Source organism: Neoarius graeffei, chromosome 23 (genome assembly GCF_027579695.1).
Source record: "Neoarius graeffei isolate fNeoGra1 chromosome 23, fNeoGra1.pri, whole genome shotgun sequence".
Lineage (NCBI taxonomy): Eukaryota > Metazoa > Chordata > Actinopteri > Siluriformes > Ariidae > Neoarius > Neoarius graeffei.
In genome coordinates, this window is record NC_083591.1 from 60,328,604 (window position 1) to 60,349,244 (window position 20,641).

Sequence of the window (20,641 nt, forward strand, 5' to 3'; positions counted from 1 at the left end):
CCATTTTTTAAAAATCCCAACAGTAATCTAGTGTAAGGCCGTGTGACCGTGAGCAGGAAGTGAGTTTAGCGCTGAGGAATGAATGAACAGTGTAAGTGTACACACACTAACACTCCATGTGCACTACACACACCTCGGCATCACACACACTGATTGCTCTGATCTTTATTAAAAGTGCTTGTTGGAGGGGGCGTGGCCACACTTGAGCATCAGTACCTTCCCTGAGCCCTCCCAAAGTGTCTCTTCCCTGCCACGCCCTGTTGCACCTCATCACTTTACCCTTTACTGTTCTGAGTTTTAAACTCATGGTTTTGGAGACGAAGGGAGGTAAAAGCGCGCACACTTCCTGGAGGGAGTTACAGGGAAGAAACGCTAAACTACTTCTGCCACAGGACGTTATGTGGTCTTTAGCCACATGTCAGTTCAGGTGAGAGAAATATTACCTGCAGTTATTTCTACTGCTCAGTTTCTGGAGGAGAAAATATGCCATGATGTTTCCACACATGCACAGGAAATCAGACTGAAGTCCCAGAGATACTCTGGGAATAATGACCTCACACACCTCCACAGGGAAAACTAATCCCGTCTCAGCAGGGCTGATCACCACGAAACATGAGGAGTGAGAAATACAAAACCCTGATGAACATTAATCACAGCTTTGTGTTGAAATGTGTGTGAAGGTGTAAAACGAACAGAGAAGTGTGTGTTTATACGAAGTGTGCCTCTCGCTGCGAGTGCTGGCTCTCTCTCAGTCTCTGATACACCGATTTATTCTCACTCACGTCGTCCGACTCTGAATCCAACTGTACTTCCTCAACACCACACGTGTCACTTCCTGTTGACGGTGATGTTGGTGTGACTGACAGTGCAGCTGAGGTTGGACACACACTTTGCGTGGCGAGTGGTGCAGCTATATTGACAGCCAGTGTCGTTATGGTGGTAGTCGGGGAAACGTTAGCGTCCTTTTCCGTGTCCGGCGTTTTGACGTGGACGTGTGGAGGCCTGTAGAAAGTTCCGGGCGGGGGCTGGAGTGTCCGCGGTGCTCTGAACACGATCGGGACGTCTTTATCGCTCGTGCTACTGTCTCGTCTCAAAGTCCGAATCGGACGCATGGTGAAGGCGTACGGACTGTTCGGAGGTAAAACACCGCTCGGCGAATCTGCGCTGGCCGTTTTGGATCCGTCCGGTTTGGCGGTTTCTGTTTTGGCTCCGCCCACTGCCCCTGAGGGAGGCAAGTTGGCGACGATCATGGCAGTGCGAGGTGTGACATCATAATGGCGGTACTGTTTGTCCCAGGTGCGTCTCAGGGTGTGTGTGTGGACGAAGGGGCTGCGGTACGTGCGGTTCTCTGCTTTCTCTGCCTCCGGTTTCTCTGCGATTGCCCCGCCCAAGTTCTCTCGCTCAACCATGTTGCGTTCATTGAGCAGGCGGTCCACAGGTAAACTCACAGGGCGGGACAAATAGTGGGTCCGTGGTGGGCGGAGCTTCACCGGGGGTATATTTGCATTTGTACTGAGACGACTGACAACTACTGAAGATCCAACGCCGTTAACACCATCTGTACTGTCAGCTACACACACACACACACACACACACACACACACACAAAATAAAAAAGTTTATATTATAAATACAATATAAAACAAAGTGTAGCATAAATTCTGCTAATTCTGTAATTATTAATAAATACACTGTAAAATTTATCAAATAAACAGCTCTTATGTTTGTGAGTGGAGTGGAGTCGGTTGAGTGAGTGAGTGAGTGAGTGAGTGAGTGAGTGAGTGGAGGGAGGGAGAGAGTGGAGTGCAGTGACTGAGTGGAATGGAGTTGAGTGAGTGGAGTGAGCGGAGTGAAGTGAGCGAGGGAGTGGAGGGAGTGAGTGGAGGGAGTGAGTGAGTGCAGTGAGTGAGTGAGTGCAGTGAGTGGAGGGAGGGAGTGAGTGGAGGGAGGGAGTAAGTGGAGTGAGTAGGTGGAGGGAGGGTGTGAGTGGAGTGACTGAGTGCAGTGAGTGAGTGCAGGGAGTGAGTGAGTGGATGGAGTGAGCTGAGTGAGTGAGCGGATGGAGTGAGGTGAGTGAGTGAGTGAGTGAGTGAGTGAGTGAGTGAGTGAGTGAGGTGAGTGAGTGAGCAGGTGGAGTGAGGTGAGTGAGTGAGTAGATGGAGTGAGCTGAGTGAGTGAGCGGATGGAGTGAGGTGAGTGAGTGAGCAGATGGAGTGAGGTGAGTGAGTGAGCAGATGGAGTGAGGTGAGTGAGTGAGCAGATGGAGGTGAGTGAGTGAGCAGATGGAGTGAGGTGAGTGAGTGAGCGAGCAGGTGGAGTGAGGTGAGTGAGTGAGCAGATGGAGTGAGCTGAGTGAGTGAGCGAGCAGGTGGAGTGAGGTGAGTGAGCAGATGGAGTGAGCTGAGTGAGTGAGCGGATGGAGTGAGCTGAGTGAGTGAGCAGGTGGAGTGAGGTGAGTGAGTGAGCGAGCAGGTGGAGTGAGGTGAGTGAGTGAGCAGGTGGAGTGAGGTGAGTGAGTGAGCAGATGGAGTGAGCTGAGTGAGTGAGCGGATGGAGTGAGGTGAGTGAGTGAGCAGATGGAGGTGAGTGAGTGAGCAGATGGAGGTGAGTGAGTGAGCAGATGGAGTGAGCTGAGTGAGTGAGCAGGTGGAGTGAGGTGAGTGAGTGAGCGAGCAGGTGGAGTGAGGTGAGTGAGTGAGCAGATGGAGTGAGCTGAGTGAGTGAGCGAGCAGGTGGAGTGAGGTGAGTGAGCAGATGGAGTGAGCTGAGTGAGTGAGCGGATGGAGTGAGCTGAGTGAGTGAGCAGGTGGAGTGAGGTGAGTGAGTGAGCAGGTGGAGTGAGCTGAGTGAGTGAGCAGGTGGAGTGAGGTGAGTGAGTGAGCAGGTGGAGTGAGGTGAGTGAGTGAGCAGATGGAGTGAGGTGAGTGAGTGAGCAGGTGGAGTGAGGTGAGTGAGTGAGCAGATGGAGTGAGCTGAGTGAGTGAGCGGATGGAGTGAGGTGAGTGAGTGAGCAGATGGAGGTGAGTGAGTGAGCAGATGGAGGTGAGTGAGTGAGCAGATGGAGTGAGCTGAGTGAGTGAGCAGGTGGAGTGAGGTGAGTGAGTGAGTGAGCAGATGGAGTGAGGTGAGTGAGTGAGCAGATGGAGTGAGCTGAGTGAGTGAGCAGATGGAGTGAGCTGAGTGAGTGAGCAGATGGAGTGAGCTGAGTGAGTGAGCGAGCAGGTGGAGTGAGGTGAGTGAGTGAGCAGGTGGAGTGAGGTGAGTGAGTGAGCAGATGGAGTGAGCTGAGTGAGTGAGCAGGTGGAGTGAGGTGAGTGAGTGAGCAGATGGAGTGAGGTGAGTGAGTGAGCAGATGGAGTGAGCTGAGTGAGTGAGCGGATGGAGTGAGCTGAGTGAGTGAGCAGGTGGAGTGAGGTGAGTGAGTGAGCAGGTGGAGTGAGGTGAGTGAGTGAGCAGGTGAAGTGAGGTGAGTGAGTGAGCAGGTGGAGTGAGCTGAGTGAGTGAGCAGGTGGAGTGAGGTGAGTGAGTGAGCAGGTGGAGTGAGGTGAGTGAGTGAGCAGGTGGAGTGAGGTGAGTGAGTGAGCAGATGGAGTGAGCTGAGTGAGTGAGCGGATGGAGTGAGGTGAGTGAGTGAGCAGGTGGAGTGAGGTGAGTGAGCAGATGGAGTGAGCTGAGTGAGTGAGCAGATGGAGTGAGGTGAGTGAGTGAGCAGGTGGAGTGAGGTGAGTGAGTGAGCAGGTGGAGTGAGGTGAGTGAGTGAGCAGGTGGAGTGAGCTGAGTGAGTGAGCGGATGGAGTGAGCTGAGTGAGTGAGCGGATGGAGTGAGGTGAGTGAGTGAGCAGATGGAGTGAGTGAGCAGATGGAGTGAGCTGAGTGAGTGAGCGGATGGAGTGAGCTGAGTGAGTGAGCAGGTGGAGTGAGGTGAGTGAGTGAGCAGGTGGAGTGAGGTGAGTGAGTGAGCAGGTGGAGTGAGGTGAGTGAGTGAGCAGGTGGAGTGAGGTGAGTGAGTGAGCGGGTGGAGTGAGCTGAGTGAGTGAGCGGATGGAGTGAGCTGAGTGAGTGAGCGGATGGAGTGAGGTGAGTGAGTGAGCGGATGGAGTGAGCTGAGTGAGTGAGCGGATGGAGTGAGCTGAGTGAGTGAGCGGATGGAGTGAGGTGAGTGAGTGAGCAGGTGGAGTGAGGTGAGTGAGTGAGCAGGTGGAGTGAGCTGAGTGAGTGAGCAGATGGAGTGAGCTGAGTGAGTGAGCGGATGGAGTGAGGTGAGTGAGTGAGCAGATGGAGGTGAGTGAGTGAGCAGATGGAGTGAGGTGAGTGAGTGAGCAGGTGGAGTGAGGTGAGTGAGTGAGCAGGTGGAGTGAGGTGAGTGAGTGAGCAGGTGGAGTGAGGTGAGTGAGTGAGCAGGTGGAGTGAGGTGAGTGAGTGAGCAGATGGAGTGAGCTGAGTGAGTGAGCAGATGGAGTGAGCTGAGTGAGTGAGCAGATGGAGTGAGCTGAGTGAGTGAGCGGATGGAGTGAGGTGAGTGAGTGAGCGGATGGAGTGAGGTGAGTGAGTGAGCAGATGGAGTGAGGTAAGTGAGTGGATGGAGTGAGGTGAGTGAGTGAGTGAGTGAGCAGGTGGAGTGAGGTGAGTGAGTGAGCAGATGGAGTGAGCTGAGTGAGTGAGCGGATGGAGTGAGGTGAGTGAGTGAGCAGGTGGAGTGAGGTGAGTGAGTGAGCAGATTGAGTGAGTGAGGTGAGTGAGTGAGCGGATAGAGTGAGGTGAGTGAGTGAGCAGATGGAGTGAGCTGAGTGAGTGAGTGAGTGAGTGAGTGAGTGAGTGAGTGAGTGAGTGAGTGAGCAGATTGAGTGAGTGAGGTGAGTGAGTGAGCGGATGGAGTGAGTGAGTGGATTGAGGGAGGGGGGGAGGGAGGGAGGGAGAGTGAGCGGATTGAGTGAGGTGAGTGAGTGAGCAGGTGGAGAGAGGTGAGTGAGGTGAGTGAGTGAGTGAGTGAGTGAGTGAGTGAGTGAGTGGATTGAGTGAGTGAGTGGATTGAGTGAGTGAGTTAGTGAGTGAGTGAGTGAGTGAGTGAGTGAGTGAGTGAGCAGAGTGAGTGAGTGGATTGAGTGAGTGAGTGAGTGAGTGAGTGAGTGAGCAGATTGAGTGAGGTGAAGTGAGTGAGTGAGCAGATGGAGTGAGTGAGTGAGTGAGTGAGTGAGTGAGTGAGTGAGTGAGTGAGTGAGCAGATTGAGTGAGGTGAAGTGAGTGAGTGAGCAGATGGAGTGAGTGAGTGAGTGAGTGAGTGAGTGAGCAGATTGAGTGAGCAGATGGAGTGAGGTGAGTGAGTGAGCATACTGAGTGAGTGAGCGGATGGAGTGAGGTGAGTGAGCTGAGTGAGTGAGCAGATGGAGTGAGTGAGTGAGTGAGTGAGTGAGTGAGTGAGTGAGTGAGTGAGTGAGTGAGCGGATGGAGTGAGGCGAGTGAGTTGAGTGAGTGAGCGGATGGAGTGAGGTGAGTGAGTGAGTTGAGTGAGTGAGCGGATGGAGTGTTGTGAGTGAGTGAGCAGATTGAGTGAGTGAGTGAGCGGATTGAGTGAAGTGAGTGAGTGAGCAGGTGGAGTGAGGTGAGTGAGTGAGTGAGTGAGTGAGTGAGTGAGCAGATTGAGTGAGTGAGGTGAGTGAGTGAGCGGATGGAGTGAGTGAGTGGATTGAGGGAGGGAGGGAGGGAGGGAGGGGGGGAGGGAGGGAGAGTGAGCGGATTGAGTGAGGTGAGTGAGTGAGCAGGTGGAGAGAGGTGAGTGAGGTGAAGTGAGTGAGTGAGTGAGTGAGTGAGTGAGTGGATTGAGTGAGTGAGTGGATTGAGTGAGTGAGTGAGTGAGTGAGTGAGTGAGTGAGCAGAGTGAGTGAGTGGATTGAGTGAGTGAGTGGACTGAGTGAGTGAGTGAGTGAGTGAGTGAGTGAGTGAGCAGATTGAGTGAGGTGAAGTGAGTGAGTGAGCAGATGGAGTGAGTGAGTGAGTGAGTGAGTGAGTGAGTGAGTGAGTGAGTGAGCAGATTGAGTGAGGTGAAGTGAGTGAGTGAGCAGATGGAGTGAGTGAGTGAGTGAGTGAGTGAGTGAGTGAGTGAGTGAGTGAGTGAGTGAGCAGATTGAGTGAGCAGATGGAGTGAGGTGAGTGAGTGAGCATACTGAGTGAGTGAGCGGATGGAGTGAGGTGAGTGAGCTGAGTGAGTGAGCAGATGGAGTGAGTGAGTGAGTGAGTGAGTGAGTGAGTGAGTGAGTGAGTGAGTGAGCGGATGGAGTGAGGTGAGTGAGTTGAGTGAGTGAGCGGATGGGGTGAGGTGAGTGAGTGAGTTGAGTGAGTGAGCAGATGGAGTGTTGTGAGTGAGTGAGCAGATTGAGTGAGTGAGTGAGTGAGTGAGTGAGTGAGTGAGTGAGTGGATTGAGTGAAGTGAGTGAGTTGAGTGAGTTGAGTGAGTGAGCAGATGGAGTGAGGTGAGTGAGTGAGTGAGTTGAGTGAGTGAGCAGATGGAGTGAGGTGAGTGAGTGAGCGGATTGAGTGAGCAGATGGAGTGAGGTGAGTGAGTGAGCAGACTGAGTGAGTGAGGTGAGTGAGTGAGTGAACGGATGGAGTGAGGTGAGTGAGTGAGCAGATGGAGTGAGGTGAGTGAGTGAGGTGAGTGAGTGAATGGATGAAGTGAGGCGAGCGAGTGAGCGGATGGAGTGAGGTAAGTGAGTGGATGGAGTGAGGTGAGTGAGTGAGTGAGCAGGTGGAGTAAGGTGAGTGAGTGAATTGAGTGAGTGAGTGAGTGAGTGAGTGAGTGAGTGAGTGAGTGAGTGGATGGAGTGAGGTGAGTGAGTGAGCAGAGTGAAGTGAGCGAGGGAGTGGCGTGAGCGGAGTGGAGTGAGCGGAGTGGAGTGAGTGAGTGGAGTGGGTGCAGTGAGTGAATGGAGTGAGTGGAGGGAGGACGTGAGCGGAGTGAACAAGTGGAGGGAGGGAGTGAATGGATTGAGTGCCGTGAGTCAGTGCAGTGAGTGAGTGGAGGGAGGGAGTGAGGTGAGTGAGTGAGTGGATGGAATGAGGTGAGTGAATGAGTGAGTGATCGGATGGAGTGAGGTGAGTGAGTGAATGAGTGAGTGAGTGGATTGAGTGAGCGGATTGAGTGAGTGAGGTGAGTGAACGGATGGAGTGAGGTGAGTGAGTGAATGAGTGAGTGAGCGGATGGAGTGAGCGGATTGAGTGAGTGATGAGTGAGTGAGTGAGGTGAATGAGTGAGTGAGTGAATGGAGTGAGGTGAATGAGTGAGTAGGGCTGGGTTCAAAAGATCGATCCACGATCCGATATCGATTCACGTTCAAAAAACACGAGATCGATTAAAAAATGTGTGGATCGATCTCTTCCAGGTGGCTATAGCACTATTTTCTCGACCGCGCAAGGACCCGGCAAACAAAACCGAAACTTAAGAATGCGAGACGGCTGAAGCTGCACAGCTAAAATCACCGGCTGGCCTGAAAGCTGATGTATGGCATTACTTTGGATTCAAACATTACGAGGACAGAGACGAACTCGACAGAACAAAAGCAGTGTGCAAACTGTGCCACATTTACACAATTGCTGTGGTTGCTGAGGTGCTTTTTTTTTCTTTGTGGTCAGAAACCCTGCCATGGGTATGTTATTCAATCAAAAGAGGGTCACCGAATATCATGGTTTTGATTTAGAATTCAAATAAAACCTGGATTTTTTTCATTCCAAAATAAATCCTTTAAATCCTTGACTCTTCTCTCTCTGTGTGTCCCTCTTACACATACACAGATACATGCACAACACTTATGGGGCTGTTCCTCTCAATAGGGACAGTTTTTACTTTAAAGTGACAATCCAGCAATATCTAAGTAGATCGATATCGAATCGGATCGTGACCTTATGAATTGGAATCGAGTCGATCCAGGAAATCTGGATCGATTCCCAGCCCTATGAGTGAGTGAGTGAGTGAGTGAGTGAGTGAGTGAGTGAGTGAGTGAGTGAGTGAGCGGATTGAGTGAGTGGGTAGAGTGAGTGAATTAGTGAGTGATCGGATGGAGTGAGGTGAGTGAGTGAACGGATTGAGTGAGTGAGCGGATTGAGTGAGTGAGCGGATGGAGTGAGGTGAGTGAGTGAGTGAGTGAGTGAGTGAGTGAGTGAGCGGATGGAGTGAGGTGAATGAGTGAATGAGTGAGTGAGCAGATGGAGTGAGGTGAGTGAGTGAGGTGAGTGAGCGGATGGAGTGAGGTGAGTGAGGTGAGTGAGCGGATGGAGTGAGTGAATGAGTGAGTGAGCGGATGGAGTGAGGTGAGTGAGTGAACTCCTGACCGGCTGTGTCGTCCTTCCCCTCATGTCCACTTGCTCGTTGCAGTTCCTTCACTTCATCCACTGAGTGTGAGGAGGGAAGCACAGACGAGTATCTCTTACTGGCTTTAGAGCTCTGCTCACACACACACACACACACACACACACACACACACACACACACACACACACACACACCATTAATCACCTCATTATAGATTCATGCATTAATGTCTATTCCAGTGGCATAAATAAATTTAACAGTCAGTGCGTTTACATGCACATAGAGAGAATCGAATTTCTGCCGTTGCTCGACTGAAATCAAAGTTCTAAATGCCATGTATACACCTTAATTCAGCTGAAATTGAACCGAACTTGATTTCTCGGAATGGAGCTACACGACCTAGATTATGCGATTGTAGCCGAGCTACTTGGTGCATGTAAACCCTGTCGAGCTACGTAGTCGAGCCGCTTACTTCAGCACCGCCCCTTCCGGAAGTGACGAGTGACGAGACCACAAGCGGGAAACACAACAGCCTCGGTCGGCATGACAACAAATCATGACAACGGCATGAATCTTTTCTTTTTGTGGCATTGTTTGCACTGTTAAAATTTATCTCACTTACTGTATCACCAAATACATCTGTACAGCTGTTCCATAGCTGTGAATTGTGTACATAAACAAGTCACTGTATTTGTGTGTGTGTGTGTGTGTATATATATATAGATGTCCAACATCTGAAGAATGTCAATAAAAACAAAACAATTGAACTTTTTGTGTGTTTATTAAGACATAAGTTAAATTGTAAGCAAAAAATGGACTTTAGAAAAATATACAATTGTGCAAAATAAGTTGTCTTACAAAACAGTGGTCTGTGCAGGACAGTTTGTAGCCATACAGTCTGTTAGAGCAAGCCGAACAGCTTGAGCACGGAACTCGTGAACACAGAACTGCCAGTGTTGCCAGATTGGGCGTTTAAGTGCATTTTGGCGGATTTGAACATGCTTTGGGCTGGAAAACGTCAGCAGTATCTGGCAACACTGCGATAACTTTGTTTATACTCTTGAATAGCTCTTCTTCATGACGACAGCTGGAAGTGTACCAACACGATGGGGCGTGTAGCGCCACCTGTGGCTTGGGTGCACAATTTACCTCACACAATAGCTCGATTAACTTGTGTGCATGTAGGATTGGATTTCTCTGGCACCCCTGCTGGTACCCTTAGCTCGATTACTGACAGTAGCTCGAATTGGATGTGCATGTAAACACACTGACTGTTTGTTTTCCCTTTGATTGTATTACAGTGTTTTCCTACTTATTACTAATAAAGTCTCTCTGTACCTGTCTGTCTGTCTGTCTCTCTCTCTCTCAACCTGTCTGGTTATCTAACGTATCCATCTGTCCATCCATCTGTCTGTTGAGTGCAGACCCACGTTGTGTGTAGTGTGACGTGCGCGTAGTGTGACGTGCGCGTGTAGTGTGACGTGCGCGTGTAGTGTGACGTGCGTGTAGTGTGACGTGTGCGTGTAGTGTGACGTGTGCGTGTAGTGTGACGTGTGCGTGTAGTGTGACGTGCGCGTAGTGTGACGTGCGCGTAGTGTGACGTGCGTGTAGTGTGACGTGCGTGTAGTGTGACGTGTGCGTGTAGTGTGACGTGTGCGTGTAGTGTGACGTGTGCGTGTAGTGTGACGTGCGCGTAGTGTGACGTGCGCCTAGTGTGACGTGCGTGTAGTGTGACGTGCGTGTAGTGTGACGTGCGTGTAGTGTGACGTGCGTCACAGACCCCTGTTAAAGTCATGCAGTGTGGTGATGATGATGACGACCTCTCACCTCTTTGATGTCTAGGAGAGACTGTGAGCAGCGGCTGAGTGGAGGGTTGGCGGAGGGGGTGGGGCTTAACTGGACATCAAAAATCTTCAGATGGTGCTGAATAAGCAGCTGCACCATCAGAGCCTGGTAGGGGTAGTCCACGAGGGAGGACAGGGACACCTCCGAATCCAGCTGCCGAGGTTTAATCAGTGTCGGGCCAAAGATGATCCCCAGATTCCTCGCGTCCATTTTATTCTCCTCTGCATGCTCGGACACTCTGATCACACACACACACACACACACACACACACACACACACACACACACACACACACACACGACTAAGCCCCCTGGACTAGAAGGTGGAGTTAGAGTAAATATAACGTACCATTTATTATAAACACAGTGTGATATTATACACAGATCACTGGCTGTAAGAGAGTTAGGCACCGAATTTAATCACTGAAATTATTAAAAGCTTTGACTTGGTAGAGTCCTTTAGCAATGGTGTTACCTGTGCAGGTGCGTGATGAGGAAGTGCAGGGTTCTGTAGTGTGCAGAAGGAAGGCGCCTCAGCAGGTCTCGTATTTTGAGGATGACTCGGTTGAGCTCGATGCTGAGGTGAGGCGAGTGTGTGTCATCTGCCGTGATGCTCTGAGCTTTTTTAGCCAGACCAATAATCTCACTATAATACCTGTACAGGATCAGCGGCTCAGGTAGCTACACACACACACACACACACACACACACACCGTTTGTTTATACTGTAATAATCTGTCTTACAGCTGAGAGCAGTGCAGTGTGTTCTGATTAGCTGAGTATTCTGATTTTAACCAACTACTGCGTGAGTGTATTCACCTCTGCTGTGTGTGTGTAGGGTTGTATTTACCTGTCTCAGGTACAGTTTGAGCACGTTGCTGATGTCGTGTGGATACAGGTCCGACAGCTCCACCAGGTCTTTTCCATTCTCAAACGCCTGACACAGTTTCTCCACTCGAGACTTCGCTCCATTTAAACGATAAATTCCCTTAAAACACAACAAACGAACCACAGTAACACACTGCAACACAACTCTGCCATACAGCTACAGCACTACAGTGACCTGTGAGCTAACAGGCTGATTAGCAGTTATCGTACAAGATTAGCACTGACGCAGGGTGACTGAGTGTACCTTGATGTTTAGGGCACGGCTCTCGATCTCTGAAGTGCACTTCTTGATGATGAAGGGAATTCCATCTGCACTGTTTTTAGCCGCCTGAGAGAAATCGATGCCGAATAAGTGCAGCCGTCCCTGCAGCTTCTTATGGCCACACTGAATAGCCAACGTCTCCAGACACTTCTTATGACATGCTAATGAACACTACACACACACACCAATTTTGACAAAAGAGCTCCTGGTGCCAACCATTTATAAAAATACAATAACATTAATAAAGTGGAACAATTAAAATGACAAAATAAATTAGATGTCGCCTTAATAAACACTATAAGGCAGGAAAATGATTGTACTAAAGTTGAAGAGTTCATTTATAAACATGCATATCATATGATGATGATGAAGGTAATGATGATGACGATGATGAAGGTAGTGATGATGAGCGGCAGTACCTCCTCACACTCGGCTCCGTGGAACACCACCAGGCTGTCACACTCCCTGCATTTAGACGGAGCGCGCAGTTTCCTCAGCTTGTGTGTGAGAGCTGCTTTGGACATCTGAGCGTTTCTGAAAGGACCGGGAGAATTCGCCATCTCCGTCACCATCTCACCCAGACCTGACACACACGCACACAGTCATTTACTAATAGTCAAAACAGTTTATTTGTATAGCGCGTTTAACAGACATTGTTGCAAAGCAGCTTTACAGAAAAATATAGATTTTAAACAAATTAATGAATAAATTTACCCCTGTACTAATACAGCAGTGTGAGTATGATCTGAGCCATTACCTGAACGCAGCACCATATGTCAGAAGGGTGTGTGCGTGCGCACGTGTTTGTGTGTGTTACTGTCAAACATGAGTAGAAACTGAGCTACAAGTCATGTTTTCATTTCCCTAAACTTGTTTTTTTAATGTGAATGCGTCATTTTCATTTGATTACACAGCAATTACATTTACAGCAAAAGTACAGACAAAAAGCCCACAGATGCCGCTTTTCCACTACAAACGCGGCTGAGTTGGGCTGAGCCGTGCCGTGCTGAGTCGAGCTGAGCGGGGCTGTTGGAGTTGCATTTCGACTACAACCGCGCTGAACCGTGCTGGCTGGAAGTGGGTGGACACATTGGGTGGAGTTAGCGAAAGTGGGTGGACGTCAGGTGATGTCGTTAAGCAGCGCAAACAGTGACATCAGTGAGCTTTTAAGCGGTAGTCTCACAACCCGGATAGTAAACAATAAACATGGAGGACATGGAGTCGTTAGTGTTGCTGGTCTTGGTGCTGTGGCTTGTTGTCACCGACAACGCCAACAGATACTGGCAAGAGCGTATAGATGAGGCGAGGCGCATAAGGCTTCAGAAATTCTCGTAATTCGTAATTCTTCTCCTTCCGGGTTTACGGTGTTTACAGATCCCAGCGCGCTCGCGGGGCGTGTGTGGGCATGTGAGGACACTCCTCCTCACCAATCAGTGCACAGGGGAGTGTCTGCTCACGCCCCCAGCCTCACTCGGCACGGTTTGGCTCGCTTCAGCCCCACTCCAAAACGGTGCGAGTTTTAGGGGCTAAGCAGGGCTGAAGCGAGCTGAGTCGTGCTGGTTTTTGGTAGTCGAAACGCGAGCCGTGTCGGGCTGAAGTGAGCTGAAGCGAGCTGAAGTGAGCTGAAAAAGGGTAGTGGAAAAGGGCCATCAGTCTCCCAAAGTGGGGAATAATGACGGATAATGGCTGTTTCAAATGCTACACTTCACCAGTGCTCAATGGCTCCATCCCAAATCATACACAGTCTCAATATCACACATAAAACCATATACATGTACACAACCCCCCCAACATACAACTATAAACGTACCCACATACAAGCACAGAGACACACACACACACACACACACACACACACACACACACACCAGTGTCTGAGGGTGAAGGAGGTTCTCTTTCATCCAAATCATCAGCAGAGGACATGGTGCCTGTGGACGGAGTTCTGGGAAGCCTGCGCTTAAAATCTCCTACACACACACACACACACACACACACAATTTATCATATGGTTCGCTAATAATATTGTGATAATGTGGTGATAACAGAGTAATAACATAAGGTAATAACAGTTATGATGTATCAACAAATACTGTGTGTGTGTGTGTGTGTGTGTGTGTGTGTGTGTGTGTGTGTGTGTGTGTGTGTGTTACAGTAAAATGCTGAGTGAAAGACTGGGGTGATGAAGTGGTGTTATAGTTGAAGTTGATTATTTCCCTTGAACAGCACGTCCCCAAGTGTTTTATTCCTCTTCCACCACAGCAACTAACCAATCTTTTATTTATTAAAGAATGACACGTCATCAATTTTGAACTTTTTTAAAAAAAAAAGTTATGCTTAATGTTGTGGAACGCCGGTGAAACAAGTTAGTTCCTGTTGTCACTTATGTTATAGCAGCTATAACCAGTCGCTCCTTCACCAGTTTCTCGTTATTCTCTCATGAAGTTAATTGGATTTAAAAAAAAAAAAACAGCCAAAAAAACCCAACAACCCGCAGTGTGTTCCATTGTGTTCCTAAGAAATGGTAAAGAAGTGTAAACTCCTCTGTGCTGAAGACGTCAGAAAACATAATGTTCCAGCTTCATCTCGGACTGTTACACAGCGCTCACACTGGAGACTCCTTCCAGAAACGATACAGAAACATCTATAAACACCTTCACCACATCAACAATTGGGTTAATCTGTTTATTATCAGTGGAGCGTCTGCTGTACGAGTCCCTGTGAATGAGCTGTTACTATAGAAACGATAACGTATCAGAACGAGAGCATTAATATAAACCTGCACTACAGTCAGAGCTGCTGTTAGAGAGAATTAATCAACACCTTCTCTTCTGACCAATCAGAGTCCAGAACTGGTTGTGGTGTAATCAGTACACAGTGACAGTAGGGTGATATTATGGTGTAAAGTGTGATGATGTACCGGGACTGGCAGTGGGAGAATCCACAGACCGAGACTCACTGCTTCCTCCTGCACTTTCTGAATCACTGCACATCCCTCCCTTCAGAGCTACACACACACACACACACACACACACACACACACACACACACACACACACACAGAGCTTAAACCTTAACATTAATTAAAATATAACTGCATCATTTAGAGTAAGAAACAGACAGGTGTGTGTGTGTGTGTGTGTGTGTGTGTGTGTGTGTGTGTGTGTGTGTGTGTTACCCTGGATGTCGGCTGTGCTGCTGTTGGACGGTGGTTCATCCATCTTGCTGACTCGTTTATGAACAGGACTGTTCACTTCATCAGCAGAGAGCTGAGACAGGTTCCCCTGAGAGGAGTGTGTGCTGCTCAGTGATCTCTTATGGAAGGGCATGCTGTATACCACACACACACACACACACACACACACACACACACACACACACACACACACACACACGAGACACACACACACAGACACGATTAAAACTATTTAACCATTTTAAAGAGAAACAGAGCTTCATACTCTGTTGAGGTAAAAGTCTGAATAACTGAAACGCAGCACTAAAACTGACATAAAGCCACGCTGCTGTACAGATGCAAGAGTGTGTGTTGTGTGTGTGTGTGTTGTGTGTGTGTAGTAAACAGTGCAATCTGAATCAGTCGTGTGGTTTTCTCACTTCCTGAGGAACGAACACACACACACACACACACACACACACACACACACACACACACACTCTGCTCTGAACACTGCAGACTCACAGATTCATACAAACGAAAGAGGAAATGATGTATGTGTGTGTGTGTGTGTGTGTGTGTGTGTGTGTGTGTGTGTGTGTGTGTGTGTGCACGTGAGTAAGGGAGATAGAGCAGTTTTGATAGCGTTGTGCTTTGAGCATTAATTTTTTGTCACAATGTACGTGTGTGTGTGTGTGTGTGTGTGTGTGTGTGTGTGTGTGTCTGCAGTCACTGGTTTTTTTTTCACTTTAGTTTTTATTCAATTTTAACATTTACAACAGACCAACAAGGAGCATCAACAACAAAAGGACATAATAATAATAATAATAAAGTAGTAATACTAATTGTCCTGTTGGGAGCTACATTCTTCTTTATCCATCAATTCTCGCAGTTTCGTCCTCTATATCAATTGTCTTTTCATTTGTCTGTCGCTATCCAAGGTCCTCCAATTAGTCCACTTCAGCCACTTGTCTTCTAGCTGTGTTTCTTGCAATCTCAGACGGTGTGTCAGTTTTTCCATTGTATAGATTTCCTCTATTATTTCTATCCATTGTTCCCTGGTCGGAAGATCTACTTTGCCCCATTTCCTTGTTATCGCCTTTTTACTAGCTATTAACAGTATTTCTGTAAGGTACTTATCTCCTGCGTGTACATTGCCCTCTGTGAAATTACACAGACAGAGTACCGTGCAGCTCATGGGAATGCCATACCTCAGTATCTCTTACAGAGTTACCTGTACAGTTCTCCAAAACACCTGTATCTCATGGCATTTCCAAAATACATGTGCATGGTCTGCATTTAATATTCCACATTCTCTCCAACATGGTAAGTTTACATTCAGATGTTTACTCTTGACCTTGGGTGTGATAAAAAATCTAATTAGGTTTTTCCAGGAGAATTCCCTCCATATCCACGAATTGGTGGATGTTTGATGTATTTTCCACATATTCTGCCGCTCATCGTCTGAGATTTTTGTGTTGAGCTCCAATTCCCATTTTTCTTTTATATAATTAGTTGAATTTTTGCTTATTGTCAATTTTTGGTACAGTGAAGATATTATTCTGACTTTTGTGCCTTTATACGTATTGATTATGATTTGGATCACACCATTCACTACCATGGAGGGACCCGTCCTGATTTCCTTCCTGTAGTAATGTCTTATTTGTAAGTACCTATAGAATTCGTGTTTACCCAGATCATATTTATCGCTCATATTCTGGAAACTCTCCATCTCTCTCTAGAGTACACCATGCTGTAATTCCCTTAGTTTCCCACTGTTTAAATCCCTTGTCGTATGTGGCCGGTTTAAAGTTACTATCAAATGCAACCCACCTTAACAGATTACTATCCTTCTTTATCCCATGTTTTTTAACGAGTCTAAACCATAATTCCAAAGTAAACAATGTAATCGGATCTAGTTGTTTCTTTATTTTGTTGTATACTTCTTTATCTCTAATCACATTCTGAACTGGGTGCCCTCTGAACTCTTTTTCCATGTCTTTCCACTTAGCTGTGTCGTCTGATTGACACCAGCATATCAAATATCTAAGCTGGGCTGCAGAGAAATATTCCCTGAGTTTTGGGAGACCCATTCCCCCTCTGTCTTTTGGCAGCTGGAGAGTCCCATACTTAATTCTGGGTTTCTTGCCTGCCCATATAAACCTCGATATCATCCTGTCCCAGGTCTCAAATTGGGTTTGCGGGATCTCTATAGGTAAAGAATGAAACAGATAAAGACGTTTGGGTAGTACATTAATTTTAATTATTTCAATCCTCGAACTGAGATCTAGTGTCAGAGTGGACCATTTTTGAATATCTTTTTGTATCTCTTGTGTTATTTTGTTGTAGTTTTCTTTATATAGTTTTGATAATCCTTTAGTAATGGAGACCCCCAGATATTTAATTTTCTTTAAACTCCAATTAAGATCAAAAGATTCCTGTATCTCTCTCGGTGGCGTGTAGTTAAGCGATAACACCTGTGTTTTTGAGATATTAATTTTATATCGCGAGAGGTGTCTATAGGTTTCTAAACGTTTCATCAGTACTGGGAGTGATTTAGTTGGTTGCTCCAAGATGGCGATGACATCGTCAGCAAAAAGTCCTATTTTATGTTCTGTTCCATTTACCATAACTCCCACTAGTTCTGTATTCCGATGGACTGCCTGCGCCAGCGGTTCCACGAAAAGGGCGAATAAAGTGGGTGACAGGCAACACCCCTGTCTGACTGACCTCTGTAAATTCTGCAGTCACTGTTTATATTCAGTCCATTATGAACATTCAAACCGAAATTCTTCAGGATTTATATTTACAATTTGTGATATATGAATGTAGTTTAAATAATTTAGCTCCACCCATTCTGCTGTAATAGAATAATAAACATTTCATTTTCTAAACTGCAGAAAATCCCTGTGTTGTGTGTGTGTGTGTGTGTGTGTGTGTGTGTGTGTGTGTGTGTGTGTGTGCCTCCTCATCCTGAATGAGTCACGCTTCACCCCACAGTGTAACAGTAATTATACCGTCGCCTCGACTGAGCAGCATTTCACCATCAGATCATTTTATTATAATCAGTAAAGAACAGCTGTTAGTGATTTTAGTTATGATTCGTTATCATTAGTGTTCTGTGCTGCTTTAGAACACACTGATGATGAGTTCTGCTCAGTATCTGGGCTGCGTGTGTGTGTGCTGAAATAAACAGATGCCCCTTGTGATGATCTCACCCTGACCTGGATGGTCCAGCATGCTCGTGAGACAGCGCCTCCAGCCACACCCGCTCTTTAGGTAAACTGTGTACAAACTCTGAGTAACACTGTCCAGGTTCATACTGTTTGACCTGATCACACAGCGTCTGGTACTGTACAGGAACCGACACCAGCTGATTATACAGCATCTGGAACCAGTTCACCGTCACCTACACACACACACACACACTTATTCAACATACAGAAACAGACAGATACAGACAGAGAGAGACAGAGAGAGACAGACAGACACTCACAGCTTTGAGCGTGAGGTCACACTGGAAGATGAGTTCTCTGAGCTGAGTGAGGATTTCACTCTTTGTTTTGGTCAGACTGAGTTTTTTGGCTTCAGCATCTGCGACACACATTCTGTAATGTTCCTGAGCCTCTTCAGCCTGATGGAGAACACACACACACACACACACACACACACACACACACACACACACACACACACACCAGTATCACAGTTACGGACCCACACAGCTCTGATATCAGTCTGTATAAATGATGTTTCACACAACACAATCTACAGTGTGTTTGTTCAGCTGTACTTTCTGCAGCGCCTCTTCCTCCATCTTCCTCTTCCTCTCCTGTGTTCTCCCTCCTGTGTGTGTTTGCTCGTCTCCCGTTCGGCTGTGAGAACCGTGAACCTTCTCGTACTCCTCCCTGCGCTGGGTGTGGAGGAGTCGAGCTTTACGCACCGCACTGTCAGCTTCACTCTGGAAACGCAACTCACCACTCAGTAACTAAACAACACAATCAGCCATTAATTCATTAATTATATCAGAACGTACCATTTTCTTCTGCTCCCTCTGCCACTGCTCTTTTAACTCCTTCCTCAGTTTGTCCAGCTCGCTTTTCCGCACCACCAGCGGCTGTGTCACACACCGTGTGTTAGTCATTTACAGTCTATAAATAATCAGCTCAACTTACACTCATCAATAATCAACTATAATCATCTATCCAGCGTGTGCTATTTAACCTTCACAACATTTTACTCATGGATAATCCAAAAATGAAATTCACTTCTACTGTGGTGTATTCCAGAGAGAGAGAGAGAGAGAGAGAGAGACCCAAATATTAGACAGACTTAATATCAGCTAAAATGGATTATAGTGTTGTGAATATGAATTAGTTTCCTGGTTAATTAATTATGAATCAGATTCCCTGACTGTTACCTGAATGAACTTGTTGGTGTGGAGAGATGTGGCTGTCTGAAGGAGTGTGTGACTGTAATCCAGCTCGTTCTCAAACGCAGACACATAAACCCCTCTGAAGGGCATGTAGTCCTATAAAATAACCAACACACACACACACACACACCATTACATATTAATACAGTGATGATAACGAGACAGGTTTCTTGAAATTGTACTACATAAAGTCTGGTGTCAAAAATGTAGTGAAGGCTTTGATCAAATCTGGGGTAGTTTTTATGTTGTGTCCTAAAATAAATTAGATATTTATTAAAGGCTTAGTTAAAAAAAAATGTAAAAAACTAAATTTGATCCCTTCTCATAACATCAACGTCAGTGTAGTGAGAATGTATTTCTGTGTGTTTTTGATGAATAAGGATGAAGATCAGTGTGTTTAGTTACTGAGGATATGAAACCAGATGTGAGTGGTGCACCTGGATTCGGACTGTTACGTTACAGGAGCGTAACTCAGGTAATCCTCACCTGCTGAGCCGCCACAGCTTTCGCTGACTCGGCCATCTTAGCAAATCCTTTAGCACACTCCATATCTGTAAGAGAGACACATCTTACACACAGGCTAAAAAAGGAATATGGGATTTCCCTCACTGTGACCTCACACCCACACACACACACACACACACACACACACACACACACACCCTCATCTGTGTAGTACAGTTCTAGAGTTTCATGCTGTGTGTTTTGGGGTTGAGACTCTCAGGCTGAGATTTATTGACAGGTGTTATGAGTGAAGACCCTCACCCAGCCCGAGGCGTTTCTCCACCCAGGTCAGGACGTCTTTGGCGTATTTGGACCAGGCCTTGGCGTAGAGCAGAGCCGACTCAACTCCACTGTCATTCTGCTGCAGGGCCTGGTCCACTCTCTGTACAGGGGACAGCTCAGAGTCTACACACACACACACACACAAAAAAAATTATTTCAACTAATTTATTAATAATTTTATTAATAATAATTTTATTAATAATAAAAATTAATAATGCGAGCTGATTTTAATTTTAACAATACTTGCTCTAAACCTTCAGCACTAACAGTGTTTAGTGTAGTGATGTTTATTTACTATTATTTACACACACTTAATTTTCAGTTCACAAACACACTCTAGCTAGGAGCAGCACATAATTAACAAACCAATCAGCCAGTTAACCGGGGTCGGGGTAAGGGAACTAGCGAGTTCCATGTGTTGTTCTCAGTGATAAACACTGTACTGTCCTTTGTGCTCTCCAGGCCTTTCTGGTGAACATAAACATGGGATTGGTCCATAATTCATTCTCTCTCTCTCTCTCTCTCTCTCTCTCTCTCACACACACACCATGGTGCTTAAAAGTTTGTGAACCCTTTAGAATTTTCTATATTTCTGCATAAATATGACCTAAAACATCATCAGATTTTCACACAAGTCCTAAAAGTAGATAAAGAGAACCCAGTTAAACAAATGAGACAAAAATATTATACTTGGTCATTTATTTATTGATGAAAATGATCCAATATTACATATCTGTGAGTGGCAAAAGTATGTGAACCTTTGCTTTCAGTATCTGGTGTGACCCCCTTGTGCAGCAATAACTGCAACTAAACGTTTGCGGTAACTGTTGATCAGTCCTGCACACCGGCTTGGAGGAATTTTAGCCCGTTCCTCCGTACAGAACAGCTTCAACTCTGGGATGTTGGTGGGTTTCCTCACATGAACTGCTCGCTTCAGGTCCTTCCACAACA

At 46.9% G+C, this 20,641-nt stretch overlaps 1 protein-coding gene across 14 annotated transcripts in view; it reads right to left on the reverse strand.

Annotated features, from left to right (window-relative positions):
- Nucleotides 1-20,641, reverse strand: part of LOC132871943 (rho GTPase-activating protein 29-like) — a 50,193-nt gene that overhangs the window by 740 nt on the left and 28,812 nt on the right. For 13 of the 14 annotated variants that reach the window (XM_060906591.1, XM_060906590.1, XM_060906579.1 and 10 more), the window contains 17 exons: nt 19,670-19,813; nt 19,391-19,455; nt 18,890-19,000; nt 18,506-18,586; nt 18,263-18,430; nt 17,966-18,103; nt 17,688-17,878; nt 14,473-14,624; nt 14,215-14,301; nt 13,166-13,264; nt 11,717-11,880; nt 11,280-11,468; nt 10,998-11,135; nt 10,623-10,828; nt 10,130-10,385; nt 8,323-8,434; nt 1-1,570 (listed from right to left, as the gene is read on the reverse strand). The exon at nt 1-1,570 is cut by the window's left edge and continues 740 nt beyond it. In XM_060906591.1, the coding sequence (XP_060762574.1) occupies nt 708-1,570; nt 8,323-8,434; nt 10,130-10,385; nt 10,623-10,828; nt 10,998-11,135; nt 11,280-11,468; nt 11,717-11,880; nt 13,166-13,264; nt 14,215-14,301; nt 14,473-14,624; nt 17,688-17,878; nt 17,966-18,103; nt 18,263-18,430; nt 18,506-18,586; nt 18,890-19,000; nt 19,391-19,455; nt 19,670-19,813 (3,164 nt within the window). In that variant the 3' untranslated portion in view covers nt 1-707. The remainder of the gene's footprint in view (nt 1,571-8,322; nt 8,435-10,129; nt 10,386-10,622; nt 10,829-10,997; nt 11,136-11,279; nt 11,469-11,716; nt 11,881-13,165; nt 13,265-14,214; nt 14,302-14,472; nt 14,625-17,687; nt 17,879-17,965; nt 18,104-18,262; nt 18,431-18,505; nt 18,587-18,889; nt 19,001-19,390; nt 19,456-19,669; nt 19,814-20,641) is intronic. The other variant, XM_060906588.1, reaches the window with a different exon arrangement.